General features: G+C 55.0%; 1 protein-coding gene across 2 annotated transcripts; it reads right to left on the bottom strand.

Annotated features, from left to right (window-relative positions):
- Positions 1-240: 240 nt before the first annotated feature.
- On the bottom strand, positions 241-27,558 carry AP2A1 (adaptor related protein complex 2 subunit alpha 1). Of its 2 annotated transcripts, XM_055552013.1 has the most exons (24): positions 27,357-27,558; positions 14,245-14,313; positions 13,980-14,122; positions 13,542-13,735; positions 10,105-10,234; positions 9,715-9,816; positions 8,158-8,266; positions 6,219-6,369; positions 5,721-5,889; positions 5,441-5,578; positions 5,119-5,301; positions 4,606-4,703; positions 4,238-4,469; positions 3,975-4,142; positions 3,725-3,888; positions 3,344-3,409; positions 2,949-3,005; positions 2,763-2,845; positions 2,570-2,658; positions 1,332-1,456; positions 1,131-1,247; positions 969-1,038; positions 615-749; positions 241-357 (listed from the first exon to the last, which is right to left on the bottom strand). In XM_055552013.1, exons 1-24 carry the CDS (start codon positions 27,421-27,423, stop codon positions 280-282), a joined length of 2,937 nt encoding a protein of 978 aa, XP_055407988.1. In that variant the 5' UTR covers positions 27,424-27,558; the 3' UTR covers positions 241-279. The 2 variants fall into 2 exon arrangements, with proteins under 2 accessions (XP_055407988.1, XP_055407989.1); XM_055552014.1 differs by lacking the exon at positions 3,344-3,409.
- Positions 27,559-27,920: the final 362 nt, after the last annotated feature.

Raw genomic sequence — 27,920 nt, 5'->3', positions numbered from 1 at the left:
GTGGGAGGGGAGGAGGCACCCACTTCCCCGCCCCTCTCCCCTCTGTGCTTCGGGGGGAAAGGGAGGGAGGGGGCTCCCCCTTACCCCCCCAGAATGTAAACAGCAGCAGATGAACAAAAATAAAAATAGAAAAGGCCGGAGGAAGTTCCTGGACATCCCCCCACCCCAGGGTCTTCCCTGTCACCAGCGGAGGTCCCTCGCTGCCCCATCCACCAAAGCTGCCTCAGTCCTGGGGGCTGCCCAGTGCCGGCCACATCCCCGGGGGGCAGAGTCCAGGGCTCAGAACTGCTGCGCCAGCAGCTCACACAGGTGACGGGAGACGGGCTCCTTGCTGGTGCGCAGGGTCAGCCGGTACATCTAGTGGGGACAGGGCGACTCAGGGAGGAGGCAGAGAGAATGGAGAGCCGAGGGAGGAGAGTTAGACACAGGGCAGATAAATGATGAGAAAGGATCAAGGGGTCAGAAAGGTGATATAAGAGAGGGAAAGGATGAAAGGTAAAAAAGGTCACAGGGTATAAAGGATATAGAGACAAAAAGCAGGGAGGAAAAGAGAGAGGAAGACAGAAGGGCAGAGAATGCACAAAGAGCAGGAGGCCTTGGAAACCACCACTCACCTGAGCCTGGGCATTGGGCTCCAGCCGGAGCAGACAGCCCACCTGCAGGGCTTTAGTCTGGATGATTCCAGCCCCCACGAAGTTCTCAGGGTTGGGGTCCACATTGTCCAGGAGAGCAGAGCCAAACCCCAGGAGCTAAGGGGGCAGGGGGGTGGGGGGCAATCTCTGTTAGCTCCCAGACAGCGGTATGCCAGTTACCCCAGACCTTTGGGAGTGGAAATTAGTCCCACTTTACCGATGGGAAAACAAGCTCAAGTAGAGCAGCCACCGTACCCCAAATCCCAGAGTTCGGGAGAGGAGAGTGAGGCAGGGCTGGGATGGTAGCCCCCGTGCCTCTCCTGTCTAGCCTCTCACCTTGGCCTTAGTGACCTCCGCGTCCATGGGGTGGTTGGCTTTGAAGATTTTCTGGGCCTCCTGTTGGGGGCTAGGGGCGGGAAAAGGTCCAAGTCAGGGATCTGGAAGCCCCAGTCCCGCCCACCCTGAGGGCGGCTTTGGCTCCTCTCGCCCTCGGCTCACAGGCTCAGCTGCTTCCAACGCTGGAAGAAGTCCTGGGCCGCCATCTCCGTCGGCTGGAAGAACTTGTTGATGGTCACTGGGAGTTTCAGGGTGAGGGACTGGGGGGCGCCCCCGTACCTGGCGGGAGAGGGAGGGCTCGTCAGGCCCCGCCCTCGCCCTGGAGGCACCGCCCACCCGGCAGCGCCCCGCCTCCTGACTCACCGGAAGCGCACCGACAGGAGCGGCGGCGTCAGGAAGTCCCGCAGACACTCAATATTGAGCACCTGCTGCACCTGCGCCCCGCCGTCCACCTGCGAGGCCACCCGCTTGGTCTGCACGGCCAGCTGTGCCCGCCCGTGGTCAAGGAAGCCAGAAACGCGAGCGGGGGAGGGCAGAGGAATGGAGGAGAGCCGAGGAGGGCAGGGGAATTCACCATCACCTGATGGTTCAGAACTTCCCTGGCGCCCCCAGCCCTGCCATCCCGGGCTCATCCAACATGAACCAGCTCCAAAGTCCTTCCTAATCCACACCTTTGACCTGGGTGCCTCTGGCTTTCCACAGTGGGCTCAGCCACCTCCATTATGGCACAGGTCACGCCCTGGCTCTTAAGGCTGACCTGGGCTTGAATCTCAGCTCTTCTTAGAGGTTAAGAAGTCACTTAACCTCTCTTAGCCTCATCTTCGAAATGGATGTAAGTGTCCTCAGCAGTCAATGAAATAATCTCCCACAAGTACCTGTCAGTGTGTCTGGCACATGGTAAGATCACTGAAATGATAGCAATCAACCACCATCTATCTTTGTGTCAACAGCCCATTGGCAAGTTGGGGCCTTATTTCTCTCCTCCCGCCCCTGCCCACCACAAAGCTGAGCCTCCAGGACGTCTCTGGAAATGATGAATGAAACAAAGAGCTAAAATGGTCTTCAAATTTTGGGGTATAATCATTCTAATTTCCAAGTTGTGGAAACTGAGGCCCAGAGAAGGGGGACAGGGGACTGACACTGCTCAAGCAGTTCCTTCATGCCAGCACCCTTCCAGGGTCTTCCAGCCACAGTGATTTTCAAAACAAGACTGAGAAGGAGAGGAGGATCCACACTTCACTGAAGGAATTTCAGGGCTCGGAGAGGCCAGGTGACTGGCCGAGGCACTGGAATCACGGGTGTGGAGCCCGATGGAAGACAAGGTTAGGACACGGCGGAGGGGCCTGACAGGGACCAACTGAGGCCCAGAGCATGTGGGATTCAGGAAATAACACCTCCTGCATCCCTGTCACGTCATGTCAGTGTCCTCTCCTGTCCTGGGAAAGAGGTCCACTCCCTTGTACAGATGATACTAAATCTCAGAGAAGTACCATGGGCTCAGGCTCTCAAGTAAGGAGGCCAAACAGGGATCTGGATCTGTTTCCCGGCTGCCAGGAAGGCAGACCTGGAGGGGCAGGGCTGGGCCAGGCCGAGAGGATATGAGTCTGGAGGTCTCCAGGGTGAACCACAGTGGGAGAGAAGTTCTGGAACTGCACCGAGGTCTTGTTGCCATAGAAGAGATACATGCGGCCTGCGGGAATGGAGGTGAGAGGCAGGGTTCCATCTGAGTTCCTTCCATGTCCTCCCCAAGCCGGGGTCTCCTGGAAACCTCACCCCATTGCCCCCAGTACCCACCCAAGTTCTGCCGGAACTCTGACTTGACTCCAATCTGCAGCAGCTGGTTCTCAAACAGGACCCCATTGTTCCTGCACACGAACCTGTGTGGGGCAGTGGGGGGTCAGGACGATGGTGCCTGCCTGGACTCTGCTCTGTGCTCCCCACTTGTCCCTACTTCCCTCCCCAACTTCACCCACAACTCACTTATTCAGCAGCTCATCAGCTTCCGGGATGGGCGGGCCAATGTCCTCAGGACCTGGGCTGCAGGTGGGAAAAGAGGGAGATGGGAGGGGGCTTGTGGGGCTAGAGGTCAAGGCCCAGAGCTAGTGGTGGAAGACAGCAAGCCCTGAAGGAACAGAAGCCCAGAATCCATACACCTGGATTCCCCACAGAGCCCCTCAATCAGACTGGCAATTGCCTCTGATGGGAATAGGACCCTGGCAGGAGCCATCACCCCCCTACCCTGTACCAGATGGCCCTGATTCTCACTCCCAAGCCCTTGCAGCTCATCAGGAGAGCCTGCTGAGAGCTCCCAGTCCCCTAACCCTCCCTGGGGGATACAAGAGTCTGCCCCCCAACCCCCTGAGGCCACCCCTTACTCAGCAGCTGGAGCTGGGTCAGCCAGCAAAGCCATGGGGCTCTCAGGGGCAGGCGGCTCCAGCTCGCTGGGCCATCCAATCCCAGAGCAGACAAGAGAAGACAGGCGTGGCAGGCAGCCAGTCCCAGAGAGGCAGCAAGAGGGCGGAGAGAGAAAGAGAGAGAGACGGGAGGAGAGAAGGAGAAGGAAGAGCAGGCTGAGACGGTGACAGGGAAGGACGACACAGGGTGGCCAGGGTCAGCGAGAGCCCAGAGAGGCCCAGAGGGAGCGAGGGGGGAGACTGGGGCAGGCGGCAGCCAGGGCAGACACGAGGCTCAGGGAGAGGGGAGCTGGAGTGGGGGGCAGATGAAAAGGGGGCCCGCCCTGGGCCCAAGGCCAGTACCTGAGGAAGGCCTCCTCAGGGCTGGGCCCCAGGCCGGGCTGGGCGGCCGGGCTGTCGGAGAAGACGTCCACCAGGAGGTTGCCTGCACCCGAGGGCGCCGGGGGTGCCGCGGGGGGAGGGGCTGCCCGCAGCCCCAGGAGGTCAGCGGAGGGCGAGGGTGTGGACTGCGGGCAACATGGAGGCAGGTGAGAAGGGGCCGGCCTGGCCGGGCCAGCCGCCCCTGCCCCCAGCTCAGCCCCCCGGTACTCACAACGGTGCTGGGGGTGGGCTCCACGCCCCCATTGATGTCGTGGCTGCTGGGGTCCCTCCGGCTGTCGTCAAGGGCGCTGCCGGCCCCCGGCCCCTTCTTGCGCTTCAGCTTGGCCAGGATGGATGACTCACGCTCAGGGAAGGGTGGCATCTCCTCCAGCACCGTGGCCTGCAAGGTTCGGTCAGGGACAGGCGTCAGCGCCGGTCTTGGGTTGGAGCAGGGGCAAGGCGCAGGGGCGGGGCACGTGGGGACTGGGCTCTGACCAGGACGTCCGTGCTGGCCACCGAGCTCAGGGTAAGGTACTCAACAGCCCGCTGCTGGAGCTCCACGTCGGCGTTGCGCAGCTGGGAGCCGGCCCGCAGCACGCCCTGGATGGTGGCCTTGGTCTCCGGGAAGAGGTTGATGAACTTGATGTAGGTGGAGAGCAGCAGGGCCCGCGTGGCCACGCTGCACAGGTGGAACTTGGAGTGCAGCAGGGAGAACTGCACCGGGGGGCTGTGGGGAGTGGGCGGATGTCAGTGGGCGGCCGGCTCCACCACCCTCTCCTAGAAGCCCCCGCGGGAGGTGCCCCCTCCCTCAGAGGGACCCTTCCCAGGACCCCAGGTGGGCCCTGGAGCCCCAGACCCCTCACCTGGAGCGGGGGTCCCCAGCAATCAGGTTCCCAAACTCCCCAAGGATGTAGCCGCCGACCTTCACCATGTTCTCATGGCAGGCGGGCGCCTGGAGCGCCTGCGGGCGGGGACAGCGGTGAGCAGCAGCATCCTGGCTCAGGAGTGCTCAGCACGTGCCAGGCGCTCCACTGAGCCCTTGACTTCTATTAATTGCCGAAGCCTGGTGACTGCTGTGGGTGGGTTTATAGCTGGGGAAACTGAGGCACGGAGCAGTTAAGTGACTAAACTGAGCTCACACAGGGAATAAAACGGAGCTGAATGGGCCCTCTTGTCTGGGGTGGAAGGAGCGGGAAACTAGCAGAACTCAGGGACCAGTGACTACACAGCAGGCATCCTGTGCCCTGCTGGCCCTCACATTGGCCCGTGGTGGCCCAGCCCCTCTGAGGATGAGGCCCGAGCCAGCTGGCCCCACAGCCCCAGCTGTCCTGGCTCTGCCCTGATGCCCCATCATGGGGTGAGACGGGGGCGCTGACCTCGAAGACGGTCTTGGCAGCATAGCCCTGCACGTCGTCGCGGTTGGTGACGATCTGCAACACGCGGTACCACACCTCCTCGCTCACGTAGTCGCCCGCAATGCGGATGAGGTTCAGGATGGTGTCCACGTACCAGCTGTAGTCCACAGCGTACTTCTCAGCCAGGATGGCCACCTTCAGGACCTGCCAGCCGGAGGGAAGGTTGGGTGTGCGTGTGTGACCCAGGCAGGGGAGTTGGCGTGTGGACTCGCCACGTCTGGGCTCAGCAGGTCCCCACCTGGAGAACCTGGAATCTGGGTGCCTGGCCCCTCCCAGGACTCACAATCTCTTCACGAATGGCGTAGTCAGCTGTCTCCAGGTACCGCAGCATCTCTGACACGATCTGCTTGGCGTTGCTCCGGTCACACATGGCGTAGAGGAGGTCAGCCGCCCGCTGCCGCACACTGACGTCCCGCTCCGTCTAAGGAAGCAGAGCAGGTAGGGTGTGCTCTAGGCTCCCTGGGCTGGTCACCCAAGGCCTCTGGGTCCCCAAGCCCCTCCGAGGGAGCAGAGGAGCCATAGGCCAGGTCAGTGTGGCCAGGACAGGCTCCCAGAGGTTGTACCTTGAGGGCGTTGATGACGGTGTCGATGTGCGTCTTGACCGCCTCGTGGGAGAACTCGGAGCTGGCCAGCGTGCACATGCTCTCCAGGGCCAGGTAGCGCAGGTTGGTCTCCCGGTGCTGCAGGAACTGGCCCAGCTGGTTACAGGCCCGAACCAGGAGGTTGGGCTCACTGCCGGCGCGAGAGGGAGAGATGGCAGGTGGGGGCGGTGAGAACACACAGCTGATGTGAGGAGACGCAGGACTGGCCCCAGCCGACGCATCTCACATCCCCCTAGGACCCCGCTCTGAGCTCCCGCCCTGTCCCAGTCACAGCCACGCCGGGGACCTGACACCTGGGCCGTCCAGCCCAGATACGGAGAGCCAGGAATTCTGCCCCGCAGAAGGGGCCCAGCGCCCGCGAGTCACGGCAACACTCCAGAACCACATCGCCCTCCTACCTCGAAGTCACGTTCCCAGACCCCGTCCCCTAGGACCCGGGAGTCTGGCCCCCGCAGGCACCTATCGTAGTGGATAATGAGGCTGATGGTCTCGAAGAGGATGGCGTTCTTGGCGTTGGAGTGCTGGACCTTCTTGGACTTGGGCGGCTCCTGGGCCTTGTTGAGCACAGTCTCCAGGCACTCCACCAGCCGCCCCTTCACGGCCGCGTCCTCTGAGGAAACAGAGGGCACGCCCCGGGTTGAGCTCCCTGCAGGCCCGGGCCCCCTGCCAGGGAGCAGGGGCCACGCCATGGCCCCTGTCCTCCAGAGGAAGAGCGCGGGCCCACCAGCTTCAGGCTGGGGTCTTGACTCCCCCAAGCCCTTCTGGGGTCCCCAGGCCACACAGGGAAGCTGACAGAGGACAGGACCCCAGACCTGGGCTCTCGTCCTGCTCTGTTCTGATTCTCCTGGGCCAGAGGGAGCACCCCGGGAGCCCCCCTTTCCCCCTGCTGCAGCACCCAGGCCCTGGAGGAGTCTCACAGAGCAAAGACAGTGTCAGGAACCCTCCCCAGAGACACCCCCAAACCCGGCTCTTCCCAAGGAGGGGTCTGAGCGCCTGAGACAGCTGCCAACCAGGAGCTCACAAAACCTGGAGAACCACCATTCCCTTGCCTGTGAGGTGACCCCAAGTGGACAGAACAGCTGGCAACTGTTCCAGCAAAGAATGAGGCACCCAGATCTATCAGAAAATTCACGAGACAGAAAACCAGCTAAAGGACCCAGGGAGCGATCAGCCGAATCCAGAACGTTCGACATACCGCAACACAAAACTCTCCAGTTTTTTAAAAAACAGGCAGTGGGAGGCACAACTATTCCAGATGTGGGGCAAAAAATGACAGACGTAATCATAGTTAATTTGCAGTCCTGGACTGTGGTTTTTAAGCCCGCCCTGGGCACACCCCAAAATTATGAGGTGGGGCTTAGGCTCTAGCTGTACCTTTTCTTAAGGGGAGAGCAAAGCAGCTCAGCTTGGGAAGAGCCTTCCCCAGGGACTCACAACCAAATGCATCCCTGGCTTTCACAGGCTGAGAAGGGCCTTCTGTGTCACATTCATCACACACTCTGCTACAGTGTGTGCACACAGGCTGCAAGATTCAGGGCCGCACACCAGCCACCATCCCCAGCGGGCGCCCAGCACCCTGGCTGAATCGAAAGGCACTGTCTCTCAAGCACCTACTATGTGCTGAGCACCTCAGCATAGGTGCTTGAAACTGCTCTGTGAGGTCAGACAGCCGAGGATTGGGACGTTCCGGGGGAACCCAGCCCATGTGGTAGCGGGAAGGGGTTACACGCATGGACTCAGGGGTCAGGCTCTGTTCTTTGTCACTGCCCAGGGCCTGGAAAGATGCCTCATCTCCAAGCCCCCATTTCCAAGACGGCTGCCCCTCGCCAGCTCTGCGGGGGCGGCTGGCCACCCTGGTACAGCACCTGCTCACTGCAGGCCCTTCATCCACACCAGTGCTCGTGACCACGAGCACTGAGGGCGTGAAAACCCCTAACAGAGCTATGCTGACTCCTACCACACAGCCTGGAGTTACCCTTTGATCTGCTGGGTGACCCTGGGCAAGGCCCCCCTCTCCAAGCCTCAGTTTCCTCATCTGTAAGAGAGAGGTGACAAGAGCCCTGACGTTCCAGGGCCGGGGCATGAGTCTGGCTTTACAGGGCCCCTGGCCCACGGCAGGGGAATCAAACGGCGATCTGTCCGTTCCCTGTGCTGGGGGGAGGGCTCCCTGCTGCAGGTGCCCCCCACCCCGGCCCCTCACTGCCTCGAACAAGATACTCGTCCCAGAGCCTGAGTGGGCCGTGGGCTCGGCATTGCCCCCACTGCAGCCTCGGATCAGGGGCTGGAGGCACCAGGCCAGCCTCTGGGAAATCCGGACACAGACCCCTGGCGCCCCGCCCCGTGGCCAGCCTTGGGGTCGGAAGCCCCCAGACCCCGGCCCGTGTGGGCTTGTTGGTACCTGGTGGCGGGTAGCACTGCAGCAGCCGCAGGAGCTTCACAGAGAGCCAAGGCGCCGGCACGAAGTAGTAGGTGTAGTCCTGGAGGTCAGTGGAGGCCGAGGAGACGATCTGGGGGCAGAGAGGGGCGGGCAGGTGCAGGGGCATGGGAAGGGGCGGCTGTCACAGTGTGAACCTTTATGGAGCAGAAACTGGAGGCTCAGGGAGGGTGGTGAGGAAGCCTTGGGGACACAGAGTGTGACCGGGTGGATCCAAGCTAGGACTGGTCGATTTTTCCAAGTAAAGCTGGTGTTGGGTGGGCAGGGAATCTTGGCCAATCGATCCCCTTCTGTGAATGCCTGACGCCAACTTGGCACCTCACAACACCTGGACCACCTCCACTAGCAGCTGGACCTCACCAGTTCCCTAGAGCGCGCTCCCTTGTAGCTCTCCCCCAACACTGGAAGCTATTCAGGAACAGGAACTGAGTCTGACCCTTTCCTGGGTCCCTGGGCCTACTACACAGTCAGACAAGAGAAGAGCTCAGCAAAGGGGTGGGGGAATTAGTGAAAGAGCGTGTGACTTTATTGTCCTCACGGCAAACTCCTATGCAACCGTGAAAACCCCTTCTCCAGGAGGCAAGCCTCATCCTGCTCTGAGCCCCCTCCATGACAGTAGCTGCCCCTCCTCCACTGTCACTGTCTGTGCCTCTCCTACCAAGCGTGGCCCACAGGACTATTCGAATGTGTGGTGAATGAATGAAAAATATGGTTGAATGAATGAGCTGATGTTTTCTTCTCTTTGATTGAGAACCCAGGCCTCTCTTTATCTGCTCAGGAAATGTTTTTAGTTACTCCAAGTTTCAACTCAGGCAAGGATCACCTCCACCAGGAAGCCTTCCTGGACATCTAGGCTGGGTGGAGTGCCTTCTTTGGGGGCCTACAAGGTCCTTGCTATCTCCATGACCACACACACTGTCCCTTTTATGATCATCTGTGCCTGAGTTGGCCTGTCCTGCAACGCATCCCTCCTCCGACCAGGACAGGAAGCCCCTGAAGGCAGGGTCTCACTCATCTGTGTCTCCAGTGTCAGCCTGCACAGAGCTGGGCACAGAAGCAGCCTCGGGGCATGCGCCCAGGATAGGGGCGAAGGTGGTGAGGAGCAGAAAGGAGGGAAAGAAAGATGCATGAGAAGGAGAAGCAGGAGAACAAGCGGGAGAAACAAGAGGGCTCAAGAAGGAGGGAGACAGGAGAGCAACCTCCCTTGCTGGGAGCTCCTGGTGCACTGAGCCCTGTGCTCACACTCTGTACAGGTTAACTCACAGCAGCTATGCCGTGAGGCAGGCACCTGGAATCATCCCGTTGAACAGATGAGGCCAGCGAGGCCCAGAGAGGTGACGCCACTGGCCTAGGGCCACACAGCCAGGGAGTGGCCGAGCAGGGATGAACTCCGCTCCAATCCTGTGTTCTTAACTGCCGGGCTAGGTGGTCTCTCAGGGAGAGAGGGGGGACCAGAGGGGTGCACAGGGGACAGGCGCACCAGGGCCACCTTCCCGCAGTTGGCACGGACACCACACCTACCCGGCTTAGGCGAGACACGGCCAGGGAGACGCACGTCTTGAAGTCATCCGGGTTCTTCTTGCAGAGACAGGTGATAAGGCTGACAGCGGCTGTGACCACGCCCTGCGGGGGCAGGAGAGAGGCGGCTCAGGGCCCCCGGGGGACTGGGGCATTGGGGAGGGGACAGCGGTCCGCGTCTCTACGCTGGCTGGGCAGGCGCTGGGATGTGGGGGAAACCTCTGGGTGTCAGAAACAGAGGCTGGATGTTCTCTGAGGGGCGGGGTGAGTGATGGATGCTGGGGACACTGGACAGGACCCCGGGCAGCCAGGAGGGTGTGGTGTCGGGGACAGGGGGCCTCAGGCGTCCGGGGGTGCCCAGAGTAGGGCGGGTCGTGGGGGCAGGGGCCTCACCATGTGCTGGTCGTTGAGCAGGTGCACCACGCGGGCCGTCCACTCGCCCATGGGCACCAGGTCGGGCGAGGCCTTGTAGAGCCGCAGCAGGCACAGGGCCGCGCTCTGCTTCACGCTGTCCATGCTGTCCCTGCGGGCACACAGAGTGGGTGGGGGCGCTCAGCGCGACCCCAGCCCGGCACACCCCCTCCTCCTCTCACCCCTCCTGGGAAGGATGTCCAGCGAGAGGCGACAAGAGCCTCCCAGGAACCCTCTGCTACTGCCCTCACTGCCCACCGGGCCTCCGTCTCTTCCTCTGCAAAATGGGTTGCATCCCAGTGACCTCATGGGGTCACAGGCAGGGCAAGCGTGGCTCTGCACCTTCACTCAGTTACCGTCTGCTGATCTGAGCACCTACTGGGCACCGGGCACTCCTGTCGGCACTGTAGACTGTGTGCGCGTGCTCAGTAGCTCAGTTGCGTCTGACTCTGCAACCCTATGGACCGTAGCCTGCCAGACTCTGTCCGTGGGATTTTCCGGACAAGAATACTGGACAGAGTGGTGGACAAATTGGTCCAAAGTGTGTCCTCAGAGAGCTTATGTTCCTGCCAGGGCAGCCCCATCCTACAACAGATACTGTCTGGGTTCAGTGCTCCAGGGCCAGCTAGCGCAGGAGCTCTGGGGATGGTGTTTAGGACGAAAGCCTTGCTGATAAGGCACCAGGTGAACAGAAAACTGCGAGAAAACACTAAAAATCTACACAGATCTTCCCAGCAGAGCCAAGAGCCTGTGGAGGCCCCCAGGCAGGTGGGCCTATGTGTGGGAGGAGCCCCGAGGAGGCTTGGCGCCCCCTACAGTCTCTAGGCTATCTGAATCTTAGGATCAAGCTCTTGCATTGATTCTTGTATCTCCTTAGCTGTCATATGTTCGAACACTGCCTCTGTTACGATTCTCTCCCTTTTCTCTTTCTAGAACTCTAAACGGTGTTGTTAGACTGTATCTCCCTTGACTCTTAGCCTCCCTTAAATTTTCCACCTCTTTGCTTCTCTGGGCTGCATTCTGATCAACGTGTCCAGTTCCTTTGCCTATTTCCAATCCCTGCTTTGGTTCTGTCTATTCTGCTGCTAAACTAAAACACTTATTTTCTTTATGAAAACTCCCAGTTCTTTTCTTGGCTGTATTACGTGGCTTGTGAGATCTTAGTTCCCCGACCAGGGATTGAACCTGGGCCCTCGGAAGTGACAGTGCTGAGTTCTAGCCACTGGACCACCACGGAATTCCCTGAAAACTCCAATTCAACTGTTATTTTCCATTTTCTTTTTGCTGGCTCTCCTTCATGGCACCTTGCAGCCTGTATTTAGTGATTTTCAACTGTGAGCTTCTCATGTAACCTGGAGCTTCATCTAGGGAAATTATAGAGGATTGTGGTGAAGATGGCTTTCTCCAGAAAAAGACTTGTTTGCGTCTGTCAGGCACTAGGGTACTAGCCGTATATATCACTTTAAACTACAGCTTGGCTTACAGATCTATGGATGATCCAGGAAAGGGAAAATCAGGCTGAAAACCAGTGTTGTGGCCTGTTCCATGCCAAGACTCGAAAGGAGTAACTCTGCCTATACTCCCTAAGGGGATTTATTTCTAGGTCACCCTCACTTTGAAGTGTGGCCTCTGGAGCCTCTGCTTGAACAAGCTTTGTCTTCTGTTCCCAGAGGCTGCAGGGCCCCAAAACCAATACCCAGGTTCACCCAGTTCAGCAAATGCTCTAAGCAAAATCCAGTTCAAAACAGCGATGGTTTTACCTGCTCAAAACACACCAATTGCTTCCCATTTCAATCAGAATAAAATCCGAACACCACTATGGAAAAACCCAAGTGAACTTTTGGCCAACCCAATACAAAGCTCATGCCTACCCCAGGGCCTTTGCACTTACTGCTCCTTTTGCTTGGAACACCTTCTCCGATACTTCTAATTGTCTTCTCCTCATTCCAGCCTCCAGTTACATGGCGCCCCCGTGAAGAAACCCTCCCTGATGAGTCTGATTTCAGTAGCCCGCCCGCACCCTGCCCCCTGCTTTCTTTACTTCCGTGTAGCTGTCATTGTCTGAACTCCACTCACTTCTCTGCCTGTGCGTTCGCTCTTTGGAGCCCCTCTCAGATGCCAGCTCCCTGAGGGTGGGGACAACTGTTCCCCCAGCTCCCTCCTGCCTCCCAACGCGCAGAACAGAGCCCGGGACTTTGCAGGTGCTCAAGAAATAATTGCTCAATGCCCTCCTGCTTTAGAAAGATCACAGGCTGATCACGGACCTTCAGGCCTTTCCTTTTTCCACAGCCAACTCTTCCTCCTCACCCAGTTCTCAACCTAATGCCACTTCCTCTGAGAAGCCCTCCGACCCCCAGCCTAGTTCAAATGCTCCCACTAAATGCCCTTAGGCTCCTGTGCCCCACAGCAGGGTTCTGAGAGGAAGTAATACATTTCATCCTGCAATTATTCAATCAATGTTTATCTCCCACCTCTGGACCGTGAACACCGGGTGGATGATGAGCATGTCTGCCTCTGGTCATGGCTACGTCCCCAGCAACAAGCACGGCACCTCACACACAGATGCCCAATAGATGATTGTTGAATGAATGAATGGAGAAGAGGCAAAAGTTCTGGAAGGCTGTCACCGACATAATTTAAGGTCATTGCCTCTTCTTTACCAGATGTTAAAGGTCAATCAGGAATTTTGCAAGTTTTATCACATTCAGTGATAGCCCCTTCATTCCTGCGAGCAAAAAGTCATTTAATTCATTTTGCAGGATGGCCACCCACTCCAGTATCCTTGCTGGAGAATTCCACGGACAGAGGAGCCTGGCGGGCTACCGTCCACAGTGTCACAAAGAGTCAGACGTGACTGAGCGACTAACACTATCATTATATTTATTTCCAGTGTTTCTCATTACTAGGCCTGTGCTTCCTGTTATTTTTATAAAAAGGTTATTTCACTCTCTTTGTATTGGTTTATCTTATACCACATGGTAACCAATGTTGTATGAGAGTCAAAGGAAAATGTCTAAGAAACTCTCCAAGCCTTTCGACTGCCTCTTATTTGGGACAATACATTTTTCTAGTTCTTACCAAGAATAGTAAGTTATTAATAAATAGTAACAAATTGCTACTTTTTTTAACTGTACTTTTGACCTTATTTTTTCTTATGGTATATAAACAATAATTTATAAATATGAAAAAAAAAAAAGGTCAGTTAGACAGACATCCCACTGGCTTTGCTGGGGAGCTGCCTTACAAGGCCGAGTCAGACTGGTGAGATGACAGGGGACAAGCACGGGGCTGTCACCAAGCCCAGTGTAATCCCCACGTCCTGCCTGGGAGACCTGGGCAGGCGACGCAACCTCTCGGCCCCTCAAACTGGGCTGGGGCTTGTCTAGCCTGCCCCAGCAGCTGGGTCCCCAGCGCCTCACCCGGCCACCAAGATGCGAGGGATGTCAGCGGCGAAGGCCTCGCCCATCTCACGGCTGCCCACGTTGGCGATGCAGTGCAGGGCCAGGCACATGAAGGTGGGGTTGCGGCTGGCCAGGTCATTCTTGATGGCGTTGTTGATGAGCCGGATCAACTCGGAGTTGGAGTTCACCAGCACCGAGATGAACAGGTAACCCTGGGTGGCGAGAAGGAGGTGGGGGGCTCGTGGCTAACTGATCCTCAGCCTGCAGTCTACATTTCTGGTTCCTCCCGACTCAGACCCAGGGGTCCAGCCCCCAGGCCCTCCTCCTGCAGACCCGGGGTCCAGGCCTCCCGACTCAGACCCAGGGGTCCGGCTCCCAGCCCCTCCTCCCTCAGACCCAGGGGTCCAGGCCCCCAGCCCCACCCTCAGACCCAGGGGTCCTCCTCCCCAGACTCACAATCTGCTTCTCCGTGTACTTGTTGGAGCTCAGCAGGTTCACAGCCTCCATGTGCCCAAAGTCAATGTCGTGGCCAAGCAGGAAGATGAAAAGCAGTTTACACACATACTTTTTCTTGCTGTAGCCGTCCAAGGCTTTGTCCCCTGGGGTCAGAGGAAGGAGAACGGGGTGGCAAAAGTGAGAAAGAACTATACTTTCAAGTCCCGGGTATTCCAGCCCCCAGCCCACTCCTCCCGCAGACCCAGGAGATGGGCCCCCAGCCTACCCTTGAACTTGGAGCGGATGTTGGCCAGTTCCTTGTTGATTCTCTTAATCTCCGCCTCCTTGCTCTTACCTGGGGAGGAGAAGGCAGGGCAGGTGAGGAGGGTCCCAGAGAGTTGAGCTGCCTGCCCTCACTTTCTGGGGCCAGGACCCTCCCAGGCGGAAGGGCGATTCTCTCTATGCTGGGGTCCCGGTCTGGGGGCTGAAGTCAGGCCTGGGACTCCATCTCTATATGGGAGCTTCAGGGAAGTGAGAACCTTCACTCAGGGGTCCCTACCACCCAGAGGAAAAGCCTGGCACACACTCTGAAGCAATCCCTGACCCCCTCCCTTCTTCCTCCTCCTGTTCCCATCGCATCCATGGCTCTGCACCAGCCCCCAGCTGAAATAAGCCCCCGGCAGAGAATGTGTGATGAATGAATGAGTGAAGAGATTGGCTGCCCTCAAGCCAACCCCTGGGACCCTCAACCCCATATCCCCACTGAGCTCAGCATCTCCTGAAAACCTGCTCTGCCCTCGGCTTCCTAATTTTACTCGTTCACCAGGCCTTGCGTCCTAAGCTCCCTGCCGCCCTCCCCTGCCGCCACCTGGTCCCTCCTCACAACTTGCCAGTTCTCTCCATAGCCCATCCCACCCCCGAAGCCTGGCCCACAGACCCACTTCCTCCTTCCCCGCTACACGTCCATCTGCAACATCCCTACTCTTCTGACAAGACCCACCCAGAGGTGGACTCGAGAGGGCCTCCCTGGGCCCCACGAGCCTCTGTGCTCCTTGATGCCCAGGAGACCCCATTGGACCACGATCCGACTGGACAGTGACCTGGTCTCAGCCACCCTCACCGCCGGCTGTGTCCCTCCCCCAGCCTCCCAGTCCCATTCAAGCCAGACTTCACCATCACACCCTTGGCAGGCTTTAGCGCTCACTCAGCTCCTCCAAGCAGAGAAACCTGGGTGTCCTCACCCCTCACTCAAGTCGTCGCCACGTCCTCTCTGTTCGACTTTCAGAACATGAGCCCAGACAACCTCCACCATGACCACCTGTCCAGACCCCATGCCCGCCCACCTGGATCACTGCAGCAGCCTCCCTGCCTCCCGGGGCGGGGACTCCACCCCGGGGCCAGCAAACCCTCTGGCCCTGCCCTGGTCACCCCTCACATCTCACTGTGTGTCCAGCCTGGCGGGCCTCCGCCAGTTCCAGGGCCATTCCAACACCCTCCCACCTCCAGGGCCTTTGCACCTGCTATGCCCATCTGTCCAGTTCTCGTCTCGTCATTTGGGTCTCAGCTCTTGTCACCTCCTCCATGCGGCCTTTCCTGGCCAGTTCTTTAAAGGCAATGCTTTATTCTTCGGTTTCCTCATTTTAAAAAATGTCCTCCCTGGCACATGTCACATTGCATAACCATTTATCTGTACTGTCAAACCTCGGCTCCCTCTTCATTACAAGCCATCATGAGGGAGTTTCTAGAACAGTGCCCAGCATACAGCAGGTGCTTAACAGATGTCTGGTCGGGACTTCCCTGGTGGTCTAGTGGCCAAGGCTCCAAGCTCCCAATGCAGGGGGCTGGGTTTGGTCCCTGGTCAGGGAACTAGAACATGCTGCAACTGAGACCTGGTACAGTCAAATAAATAAAAATAAATATTATAAACAATAAAAATAAACGGCTAGTCATCTGAAGGGCGAAGACTGCTCTGACCCATGGCTTGTGCCAAGGCAACGAGGAGGTTCAAAGGAGCAATTAAGAGTATGTCCTCTGCTTCTCTTTAGAAACCCTGCCTCACCAACCACTCCCAACTTCCAGGGAAGCTCCCGTAAGCCCCACTTCAGCTGTCAGCTCCTCCAGGAAGCCCCCTTTGACTAGCACCTCCTGGTCATTTCTAAGCAGATGCTACAGCTGCGTTGTGCAACGTGGCAACTGTCAGCCAGGCAGCTCTCGAGCACCTGAAAGGTGGCTGTTCTCTACTGAAACGAGTGGCAAAGACACATTTACAAGACTCAGTGTGGGGGAAGAAAAGGAATGTAAACTATCTCATTACAAAGTTTAAAATATTAATTATTTGTTGTTGTTCAGTTGCTAAGTTGTATCCGACTCTTTACAACCCCATGGACTGCAGCACATCAGGCTTCCCTGTCCCTCAACCATCTCCGGGAATTTGCTCACACTCATGTCCATTGAGTCAGTTGATGTCATCCAACCATCTCATCCTCTATCACCTCCTTCTCCTGCCCTCAATCTTTCCCAACATCAGGGTCTTTTCTAATGAGTCGGCTCTTCGCATCAGGTGGCCAAAGTACTGGTGCTTCAGCGTCAGCATCAGTCCTTCCAAGGAATATTCAGGATTGATTTCCTTTAGGATTGACTGGTTTGATCTCCTTGCAGTCCAAGGGACGCTTTTCAAGAGTCTTCTCCAACACTACAGTTTGAAATCATCAGTTCTTCGGAGCTCAACCTTCTTTATGGTCCAACTCTCACATCCATAAATGACTACTGGAAAAACCACAGCTTCGACTAGACCAGCTTTTGTCAGCTATGTGGTATCTCTGCTTTTTAATACAGATATGTAGTTTTGCCATAGCTTTTCTTTCAAGGAGCAAGTGTCTTTTAATCACCGTCTGCAGTGATTTTGGAGCCCAAGAAAAAATCTGCCACCGTTTCCATTTTTTCCCCATCTATTTGCCATGAAGTGATGTGACCAGACGCCATGATCTTAGTTTTTTCAATGTTTACTTTTAAGCCAGCTTTTTCACTCTCCTCTTTCACCTTAATTAAGAGGGTCTTGAGTTCCTCTTCACTTTCTGCCATTAGGGTGGTTTTAAATGAAAAAAAAAAAAAAAATCTAAATACTGATAACATGTTGAACTGATGCTTTCAAATTGTGGTGCTGGAGAAGACCTTGAGAGTCCTGTGGACAGCAAGAAGATCAAACCAGTCAATCCTAAAGGAAATCAATCATGAATATACATTGGAGGGACTGATGCTGAAAGTGAAGTTTCAATACTCTGGGCACTTGATGTGATGAGCTGAGTCACTGGAAAAAACTCTGTTGCTGGGAAAGACTGAGGGCAGGAGGAAAAGGGGGTGACAGAGGATGAGATGGTTGGATGGCATCACAGACTCGACATGAATTTCAGCAAATTCCAGGAGACAGTAGAGGACAAAGAAGCCTAGCATGCTACAGCCCATGGGGTTGCAAAGAGTCGGACACGACTGAGTGACTGAACAAGAGTGTATCAAATTACATAAATACATTAAAATTAATTTGGCCCATTCCTTTCTGCTTTTTAACAAAAGTGTGGCTCCGGAGGAAGTTAAAAACCACACACGCGGCTCACACTCTGGGTAGGACTGCTCTCGGCTTTCCTGGGGCTCCCCACACTGCCCGGGTCAGCGCTGCTGTGGTGTCTGGGTCTGCCCCATCCCCAGACCACACTGGGAACCACCTGAGGGCTGAGCATGGGCCACTTTTCTAGTAATGACTCCATGTTTCACAGGCTTACTGAGTGGCTGTGCTCAAGAAAGACAAGATGTGAAAAAATACAAAGAGCCTGAAGAGGTACAGTGACCCACTCCCAGTCCTCAGGGAGAGAGGAGGTCTCTGGGACCTAGGCGATGAAGGGCCGTGATGAGGCTGAACCAGCCTGTGTGGCCCCAGAGCCCATCTGATGCTTCATTTATTAATTACACAGTTCCTGAGCCGTGCGGGGCAGGCTGAGGAGGGCCACGCCGGGTACCCAGGACTACAGCACTTCTGAGCCTCTCCCAGGGCTTTCGGGCCCGGTGGGGCGCAGGCTGCATACCCCCCCGCCCACTCCTGAGCAAGGTATGCGTGAATGGAAGTCACGGAGGCACCCGTGGGGCCTTGCTGGTGGCTGCCGAGAGGAGGGGACATTTGAGGAGGGCCGTGAAAGATGAGGAGAGTTCAGGCGCAGTTCACCAGGGAGAACTAAGCCACGCTTCTGAGTGCCCAGGGGAGGGTGGCCCGGGCGTCCGGACAGCGCCTCACGTGGGGGCGGGGCAGGGGCGGGGACCGGCACCCACGCACGTGGTGCGCATGCTCCACGTGCGCATGCTCCGTTCATTCTCCCAGCCTGTGCAACACTCTTAAGTTGCCTTAAAGCTATTCTGTAGGGACCAGAAAAGAAATGAAAACAAAAACAGTTTTTCTAAATGGACCACATACCACACAGTGGCTGCCTAACCTTTACCATAGGTAGATGGAAACCTGAATGGTAATTACATTTCCGACACTAGAACCCTCTCCGGCCTTTGCTTACACCTCTATATTAAAAGCTTCAAAAAGCAGACAAAACTAACCGAGAGTGTTGGATGACTGAGCAGTGAGCAGAGGGTGCTGGGGAGCCCGGTAAAAATTAAAAATGAATAAATTATTCATTTATTATTTGTTCCTGCATCTGGGAGCCAGTTATGCAGCTGTGTTCAGCTGGGGAAAATTCATCAGATTTTGATGATGGCTTCATCAAAATTCATCATTTATGATCTGTGAGCTTTTTTATAGATACACTATATATATATATACCTATAAGTGAATATATATATTTGTATAGGAATATATATTAACATGTTTTTATAGTTAAGTACATCAAGGACATAGAAAAGAATGTCAAACAGATATGGAAAATTTAAAGAATATTCAGGAATTCCTTGGGACTTCCCTGGTGGTCCAGTGGCTTAGACTCCATGCTCCCAACACAGAGGGACCAGGTTAGATACCTGGTCAGGGAACTAGATCCTGCTGGCCGCAACTAAAGATCCCATGGGCTGCAAGTAAGACCCAGCACGGCCAAATAAATAAACAAACATTAAGGGACTTACCCACGGTCCAGTGGTTAAGAATCCACCTTCCAATGCAGAGGACATGGGTTCAATCCCTGGTCAGGGAACTAAGAGCCGACGTGCGGCAGAGCAACTAAGCCCACCCCAAAGTCTGCACGCCACAACTAAGACCCAACGCAGCCAAATAAATAAATAAAAAATTTTTAAAAAGAATTTATGATAGCCAGCTGAGTGAATTATTCATTTATTATGCTATAGTTGGATATTTCACTCCTTTAATAAAAAATATTAGTGGCTTCTATGTGTAAAAATTAAAAATAAACTTTAAAGTCTTTAAATTGTCCACATCTATTTGATATTGTCTTCTGGATCACCAATATACTTCCCTATAAAAAAAGAATTCACAGAAAGAACAAAGCATCAGGACCCCAAAAGAGAATGCTCTGTGGCCCTGAGGAAGGGCATTCTGGCAGAGCACATAACCTCTGCAAATACCTAGTGCCCAGGTGCCCAGAGACAGCACCTGGGTGCTGCTGAGGGTAACACATGGGACAAAGAGGCTATAGGCAGCTGTGACAGAACTGGGCTTTCGGAAGAAATTTTTCATCACTCAGGGGCAGCCTGCAACAGAAAGTGAGCTCCCTGTCACAGGAGGCATGTAAGCACTTCAGGGTGTTTTATAAAGAGATTTCTTTATCTTCAAACATTCCCTGGGCCAGGCTCAGACCCTGCTCTGCCCTGGGGATGCTCCTTGATTGGAGCGGAGGCTGATAGGGCTAACGTGGAAAACTTTGACAAAGGCAAACACGGTGAGGGCTGGGAGGCTAGAATCAGATGGAAGGAAGAAAGCTTCCTGGTACCCAGCTCCTGGGATACTTTTTTTTTTTTTTTTGGTGGCCGCACAGCAGAGCATGCAGGATCTTAGCTCCCAGACAAGGGCTCGAACCCATGCCCCCTGCAGGGGAAGTGTGAAGCCCTAACCACTGAACTGCCAGGGAACCCCACTCCTGGGATTTGAGGCTCAAAGGACAAGGCTGAAATGTACCAAGCAGCAATAAGGGGAGGTGTGCTTGGGGTACGAAGGTCAGCTTGTGTGAAAGCCCAGGGGCTAGCACAGCGGGTGGCGGTAGGCTGCAGGGTTCCCTGCAGGTGCTGGGGAGCCACGGGAAGGCAGGGGACCTCTTCTGCCTGCAGCGGTTGCTGTGAGGGCCGTGCAGGAGGGAACGAGGCCACCGTCTGGCTACAGGCCAGGGCAGGTGACTGCTGAACGCTCCACACATACCAGGGGACTCCTGGCTGGGGGAGCTGCAGCTTCCCTGAACATGTAACCTGGGGCATCGGGGTGGGGCTGTCACTGCCATCAAAGGGATCTTCACCAACCCTGACTGCCAAGAAGGGACTGTGACGCTTTTACAGCAGTCAGGTAACCCAGGCACTATCCGGCGCCTCACTGCCAGGCCCTTCCGTGCCTTCCAGACAACTGCTGTTTACAGTACAAAGGAGCAAATGTTTCTCTCTACGAAGATGTGCCCTGCTGTCTCCCACACAAGTCCTGACAGCCCGGAGTCCTCAAAGAGGCTTCTGGGAGATCAGACTGTTGACTCTGGATCCCTGGGAAGTTCACAACGTGCTATTCCCGCTCCGTCCACTAGGGGAGCCACTGGCCACACGCGGCCACTGGGCACTCCAAATATGGCTGGTGCCTCTGAGGGACTGGATTCCTAATTTACTTGTAATAAGTTAAGAATTAAAAAATGATCCTCCACTCAGTTACCGGGAAAGTATGTTTGGAACGACTTGGACCCTTTTGTGAAGCTTCTTTTTAACCACAAGTTTTGTAAACTATTCAGACAGAGCAAGTTATTTCCAATGAAAACGGAGCTTCCGAGTGGAGAAAGGAACATAAACTGTCTCATTAATCATTGAAAAATATCGATTACACATTCAGATAATATTTGGGCCATCCCGGGGTAAAGGAAATAAAACATGTTACAGTTAATTTCCCCAGTTTTACTTTTGTAATGTGACTCCTGGAAAATTAAAATGTCTATATGTGGAGGGACCTCGAGATTGTCATATTATATGAAGTAACAAATATATGAGAGAGACAAGTATCATATGATATCACTTATCTGGGGAATCTACAAAAATGATACAAATGAACTTCTTTATGGAACAGAAACAGACTCACAGACATAAAAAACGAATTTAAGGTTACCAAAGGGGATAGCTGGGAAGTTGGGAGGGATAAATTAGGAGTTATGGATTAACATATATACACTACTATACATAAAAGAAATAAATAAGAACCTACTGTATACCACAAGGAACTATATTCTCAATATCTTATAATATCCTAAAATTAAAAAGAACCTGAAAAAGGATATATGCGTGTGTGTGTGTGTATATATATATATAAACTCAATTAAAAAACTGAGGTATAGTTAATTTCCAACTCATTGGAAAAGACTGATGCTAGGAAAGATTGAAGGCAAAAGGAGGAGGGGGCAGAGGATGAGATGGTTAGTTAGCATCGCTGACTCAGTTCAGTCAGTTCAGTTGCTCAGTTGTGTCCGACTCTTTGCGACCCCATGGACTGAACAACAACTTTTAAAAAATTGTACCTATGTGGATTGCCATATGAAAGCCCCGGGTTAGATGTTATCAAAGTCCTCAACGTCCCCTAGACAGAGTTTTCTCCTTGAGCAACCAAGTCACACCCTGTCATTCCCTGGCTTGAGCTCAGCTGCAAAGACCTCCTGAACTGCTTCCCAATATATGAAGAGGGCATGTGCTGCTCTGTAAACCCCGGGCCTCTGCCTGGGAACACTGGTTCCCCAAGGGCAGGGGTAGAGGCCTGAGATCAGGGCCAGGGCCCAGGGCAGTCCTGACACAACGCTCAGTTGCTTCAGTCGTGTCCAGCTCTTTGCAACCCCATGGACTGTAGCCCTCCAGGCTCCCCTGTCCATGGGATTCTCCAGGCAAGAATACTGGAGTGGGTTCCCATGCCCTCCTCCAGGGTATATTCCTAACCCAGGGATCGAACCCACATCTCTTGCATCTCTTGCATTGGCAGGCAGGTTCTTTACCACTAGCACCACTTGAGAAACCCCTTGTCCTGACACAGGGGAGGTGCTGAATGCGATTGTGGACCGAGGTCACAAGAAACACAGCAAGAGGGAGAAAGGGGGCTCAGGCCTGGATCTGTCTGTTGCCGGCATCGAGCCAGTTCCTTTAACACACTGATGCTGGAGCACCACCAAAGTGGGACTCATTCCTTCTGCTGAGTCAAATCCTATTCCTTCACCGCTCTGAATCTCTCCCTGGCTCCCATCTGGCCCAGTGTAAAAGCAAAGTCCTTATTGGATCCACTAGTTCCCTCTCTGACCACAGTTCCCACCCTCTCCCCGCATTCCTATTCCTCAAGCACAGTCCTGCCTCAGGGCCTTTGCACAGGCTGTCTGTGAAACCAAGAATGTCTTTTCCAGATTTCTATGGTGGGCCAATTCACCCACGAAATTTTGCTCCAATGTCACCTCAGAGAGAGATTCTGACCAGCCAATACCAGAGTGCCATCCAGGACCTTGTCCCTACACCCCTTCCTTGCTTTATTTTTTCCCAGCACTCTGAACAGCTGAACACTGTATATTTACTTGTGGGTTGGTCCAGCTCCCCGCTAGAATGGGAGCACCACAGGGAGGGGACTTTTGCTCACCACTGTGGTCTCATCACTTAGAAGAGTGTCTGGCACTCAGTCAGTGCTCACAAAGATAGATTTGTTCATTCATTCATTCAATCAGCAAGTACCTCAAAAGGGCTCCCATGGGCCAGGCCCTGAAGAAGGTGGAACTGGGGACCCAGGGAGCAATCAGACCGGGGCCTGTGTTCCAGGGTTTGGGGAAGACTGCCACAAACAGGATGGGTCACAGTTTATTGTGATATGTGCCCCCTGGAGAGCTCGGGGCACTGCAACAGCCCAGCACCTACTTCCCAGCACCCACTTCCACTTCCAGTCCATCACCGGCACTCTCCTCAGGCTTGGGGAGGGCTGGGGCCCTAGAGAGGAGGGAGCCCCGCCCCTGCCTTAGGGAGCTCCCAGCAGATAAGTGTCTGGAGGCCAGACTCCCCCTCCAGACAAGACAGGACCACGCCTTCAGGCCGGGCCTGGCCTCACCCCTCCCTTTCTTATCTGCAGAATTTGCCCTTCCTGGCTCTTCTCCTCAAAGCCTGCCTTCATCCCCTTCTAGATCCTCCCCCCAGCTCCACTGTGCCAATCATCCAGTAGGAGGCCTCCACTCTCCTCCTGTCCTCCACCTGCCCCCCCCCCCAACCCTGACCCTCCTCTTCCCCTCACTCGGGCTTGAAACCCTCTCCAGTGCTCTCAGAACAAATACCATCCTGGCCTCTGCCCACCTCCCCAAGGTCAGATCACATCCCTCTCTGTACCAGCTATAACACAGACCTTAGAGAGTCTTGATGGGGCCTGAGGACCTTTGCATGTGCTGTCCCTCTGCCTTCAGAGCTCACCTCCCCTTCCTCTGGCCTGGCTAAACTCCTCCACATTGTCTGGGCAATGCAATAAGACAGCTCCTGTTCTCCCAACACCATGGCCCTCTCCCTCACTGGACTTAGGGCAGCTACATTCTTTTTTTTTCCCACTTAAAAAAAATTGGGGGACTTCCGTGGTGGTCTAGTGGCTAAAACTCCAAGCTCCCAATGCAAAGGGCCTGGGTTCAATCCCCGTTTGGGGAACTAGATTCCACATGCTGCAACCAAGACCCAGTGCAGCCAAACAAATAATACATATAAAATTTTTGATGAGAACAAGAAAGGAGCCAGGATAGGGCTTTTAAACAAGTCGATATCAATTCTGAAAGTAAATTTCACATGACTTTCTGAGAAGCAACAAGATATACCTCCCTGAATGCTTTGTAATATATTTAGATCTGACTTTATGTTACATAAAGAAAATAAATTTAATGTATCATCAAACAGTGGCATACGTGAAATAAAAGGATTTGCTGTATAGCACAGGGAACTATATTCAACCACAGTGGAAGAGAATATGTGAACAAAACACATATATGTGTAACCGAATCACTTTGCTGTACACCTGAAACTAACACAATATTGTACATCAACTGTACTTCAGTTAAAGAAAACTTGAGCTACAACTCACAGAGCACACAGCTCACCACTTGGCAGTGCCATTCAGGGCTTCTTTAGCAGATCCACAGCGCTGTCCACCTTTCACCACCATCTAACTCCAGAACATTCTCATTACCCTCTAAAGAAACCCCGTTCTCATTAGAAGTCACTCCACATTCCACCACCCTCTCGCCCTAGGCAGTCACTCAACTACTTTCCGATTCTCTGGATTTGCTTCTTCTGCACGTGTCATATAATGGAATCCTACAATATGTAGCCTTTTATGTCTGGCTTCTTTCCCTTAAAATGGTGTTTTACAGGTTCACCCATGTTGTGGCCTCCACAGTACTTCATTCTTTTTGATGGCTGAATAATATTCCATCATGTGGGCGTCCACACTGTGTTTTTCCATCCATCTGCTGTGGACATCTGGGTTTGTTTCTGCTCTCTGGCTATGGATCATCAATGATGCTGTACGAACATCCATATACGAGTGTTTGGAAGATGGACAGCTGCAATTTTTATGCAGTTCCTATCTCCCTCTGGGGCCCGGAGGTTCATGGGGGTACAGACAAGTCTGTCCTATCTACCACTGTGTTCCCAGCACCCATGATAAGGTTTGAAACATACCAGCCATTCCCCATACACTCGATGAGAAAACCAAGGACAAGGGGCACCCTGATCCTCTAGTCCTGATTCTTTCGGCTAAACGACCTCCACTGCCCCCAAGTTGGAGTCTCTCCTCCATCCTATGGCTTCCCTCTGGGGTCCAGCGGTGACACCCACTTGTTTTCTCTTTCCTTCCCCATCCCCACCATCCAATCCCTTTGCAGATCCTCTAAGATCTATCTCTAACCCAAACACTTCTCATGGTTTCCTTCCCACCCCAGTCGAGTAAATCACCATCTTGCGTGCGCAGGGAAGCCTGCAACAGCCCCCTAATTCTTTCCCTGCTTCCATTCCTACCTCCTTGGGTCTATTCTCTATCCAGCAGCCAAAGGAACTATTTTAAAACATCAATCAGGTCCCGTCCCTCCCATGCTCAAAACCTTCCCGCCGCCCTCGCTTCAGAGAAAGGCCAAGGTGCTCCCCATGGCCCACAAAGCCCTACCCGCTCCCTGTCCCTTCTCTGCCCAAATCTCCCACCTCTCCCACCCTCCCTCGCTTGGCTCTAACCACACAAGCCCCCTCACTCTTATCTGAACCCTCACCAAGTGTGCTACAACCTCAGGACCTTTGAACACAACATTCCACTGCCTGGACCCCTCTTGCCTCCAAAATCTGTACCACTTGCCCCTTCTCAATCCTGTTCCCTTCCCCCTCTTCCCATCCTTATTTTTCTTCACAGCGCTAGTCATCATCTGTAGTTCTCTGTGTTTATATTTTAATCTCCCTCCTGGCATAAGTGCTCCAAGGGGCAGGAATTTCTGTTCACTGTGGTAGCTCTCATCCCTAGAAGTGTCTGGCACACTGGAGTGATCAAAAAGCATTCGTCAAATGAGAATGAATGAATGAACCTTCAGAGGCAAGATGTTCTGGTCAATGGAGTCAGCTGACAAGAAAATGGAGCCTTCAAGAGGTTGAATGACTTGCCAAGGGTCACAAGGTAGGTGTCAGAGGCAATGCACACCTGGTTCTAACAGCTGCCCCCCACCACAACCCCTCAATGCTCCACCCCTTTCCTAACAAACATAACCTCCCTCTGCCACTTGTCCACCCTTCTTGCTCTCTGAGCACCTAGTATGTGCCAGATCATCCCATACCTGCTAAATTCTAAAATCATCACTGGGCACTTGCAGAGGCCGCTCCTCAGATTCGGCCAAGTAGCAAAAACAGGAGCCAAGACATCTAGTGCCTGGAATGTGTGAAACGCCTCACTCACATTCAGTTATCATCACAACCCCATCAGGAAGATGCCATCGGCAGCCCCTCCTGACAGATGAGGAAACCGAGGTGAAGTCCCTCATTCAAGGTCACAAGGCAAGGGGAAGGGAGAACTCAAACTCAAACCGAAGCCTGGCTGACCCCGGAGCCTGTGCGGATACAGCCTCTGAAGCTCTTGGCAGCTCCAAACACCAACACCCGCTCCCAAGAGCTGGGAGCTGACTTGGCGCCAGGCCTCCCATAGTCACGACCATTCTTCCTGCTGGTGAGGGCTGTCCCCATGTTGATGTGGTCAGAGGGGAGAGGGCTCCAGATTCAGGGCTGTCCTGCTCCCCGACCCATGACCCCTCTGGAACCAGGCTTCCCCCCATGCCCCCCAGCTTTCCAGATCTCTTCCCCATGGATGTCTAAGGCCCCCCAGGCCCCTTCTTTGAGATCTGAGCTCTCTACCTTCTTGCACTTCCCCCAAGTCCCCACATTATAATGACCTCTCCTTTCCAGGCCCCCCAGCTCCCTGTTTCGGGTTCTCCCAAGACTCTCCATCTGCAGCGCTTCTCCTCCGTGCTCCCCTCAGTAATCCCTCTAGCCCCTTCTCCACTGCCCGCCACGTCTCCTAAGCAATCCTCCATCCAGGATCCCCTCTATGCCTCACCAAGGTCCCAGAGAGTCTCCCTTGTTCCCATCTCTCCTCCCCAAATCCCTGGGACTTTCTATCATTCTCAAGTCCTCTCTATGAACCAGCTGGGCGCCTCCGTGACCTGTCTAGCCCCTTGGCCTCTACGACACCCCCTCGCCCAGGCCCTCAAGCCCGGTTCCTTTTAGGTTTCCTGTGTTTCGCGTCCTCCCAGTCCTCTCTGGCCTCTTCCTACTCTACCTCTCCACAGGGTACCCCCACCCACCCTCCCACCCACCCATGCACCTTCTTCCTTTTCCATCTACAACAACAGGGATCTCTCTAACCCTACCGCTAATACGATTCCCCAGCCTTCCTTCCATTCTCAGGGGACACGTCTATGCCCTGTTCCCGGGACTTTACTAATCTCCTTTCTATTAAGACCCTCCGCGATGCCTCTAACCACTCCGCGTCGTCACCTCGAGAGACACACTATGACACCCTAACCCCCTCCATTCCCCCCAACCCACCCTTAAGTCCCCCCGCCCCGGTGGCCTCTCTAGCCTCTCACTCTTTGGCCGCAATGGATTTCTAATCCTTGGGCCCCTCTGTAACGCCCCCCCGAACCCTTCCATTTCACACTCTCCCCCCTGCCCGATCTCCCCCGGCCGCGCTCTCACAGTTCCGGATGTCGGAGATGAACACGGCGAGCCCCCGCATCCCATCGCCCTTGGACACGGCCGGCATGATGGCGGTGGCTTCGGCTCCAGGCCTGGCCGGGCAGGGCACAGCACAGCGGGGGCTGGCAGGCGGGGTGCGGACCCGGAGGAAAGGACCCCAGGCAGCGCTGAGAAGCCGAGCCGGCCGGGGCGGGGGGCGGGCGGGCGGGGAGGGCGGGCGGGGCGGGCGGGCGGGCGGGCAGGCCGCGGCTCCGCCCCAGGCCCCTCCCCTCGCCTCCGCCGGCCTGCGCTCTCGGGGCCGCCTATAGGCTGCAATTACTAGCGCTCAGACACAGGCTCGGCCCCTCCGCCTGTCTCATTGGTCGCTGAACAAAGTCGTGCGGCTCCGATTGGTCCAGCGCCCCGCTATTTCCGCTCGGGAGTGGAGGGAGTGGGGGCGTTGCCCGAGCGACGGGCGGAGTTCAATGACGTACAGTGGGACCGCCCCCTCCGCTCGTCCGGGTGAGGGACCGATTGGATCCGGGGGATCTCCCAGGAGGGAGGGACGGACGCGAAGGATGGAGG

Source organism: Bubalus kerabau, chromosome 17, assembly GCF_029407905.1.
Source record: "Bubalus kerabau isolate K-KA32 ecotype Philippines breed swamp buffalo chromosome 17, PCC_UOA_SB_1v2, whole genome shotgun sequence".
NCBI lineage: Eukaryota > Metazoa > Chordata > Mammalia > Artiodactyla > Bovidae > Bubalus > Bubalus kerabau.
Note: the sequence above shows the minus strand (reverse complement) of the source record. Positions and strands in the feature narration are given on the sequence as shown.

What these genes read in the sequence shown, in the direction of transcription:
- AP2A1 (XM_055552013.1), bottom strand. Translation starts at nt 27,423, where the DNA reads ATGCCGGCCGTGTCCAAGGGCGATGGGATGCGGGGGCTCGCCGTGTTC. An exon ending in GCTGATGAGCTGCTGAATAA is followed by an intron (nt 2,846 to 2,948) that starts GTGAGTTGTGGG and finishes TGCCCCACACAG; the next exon opens with GTTCGTGTGCAGGAACAATG. An exon ending in AGCCCAATGCCCAGGCTCAG is followed by an intron (nt 358 to 614) that starts GTGAGTGGTGGT and finishes TGTCCCCACTAG; the next exon opens with ATGTACCGGCTGACCCTGCG.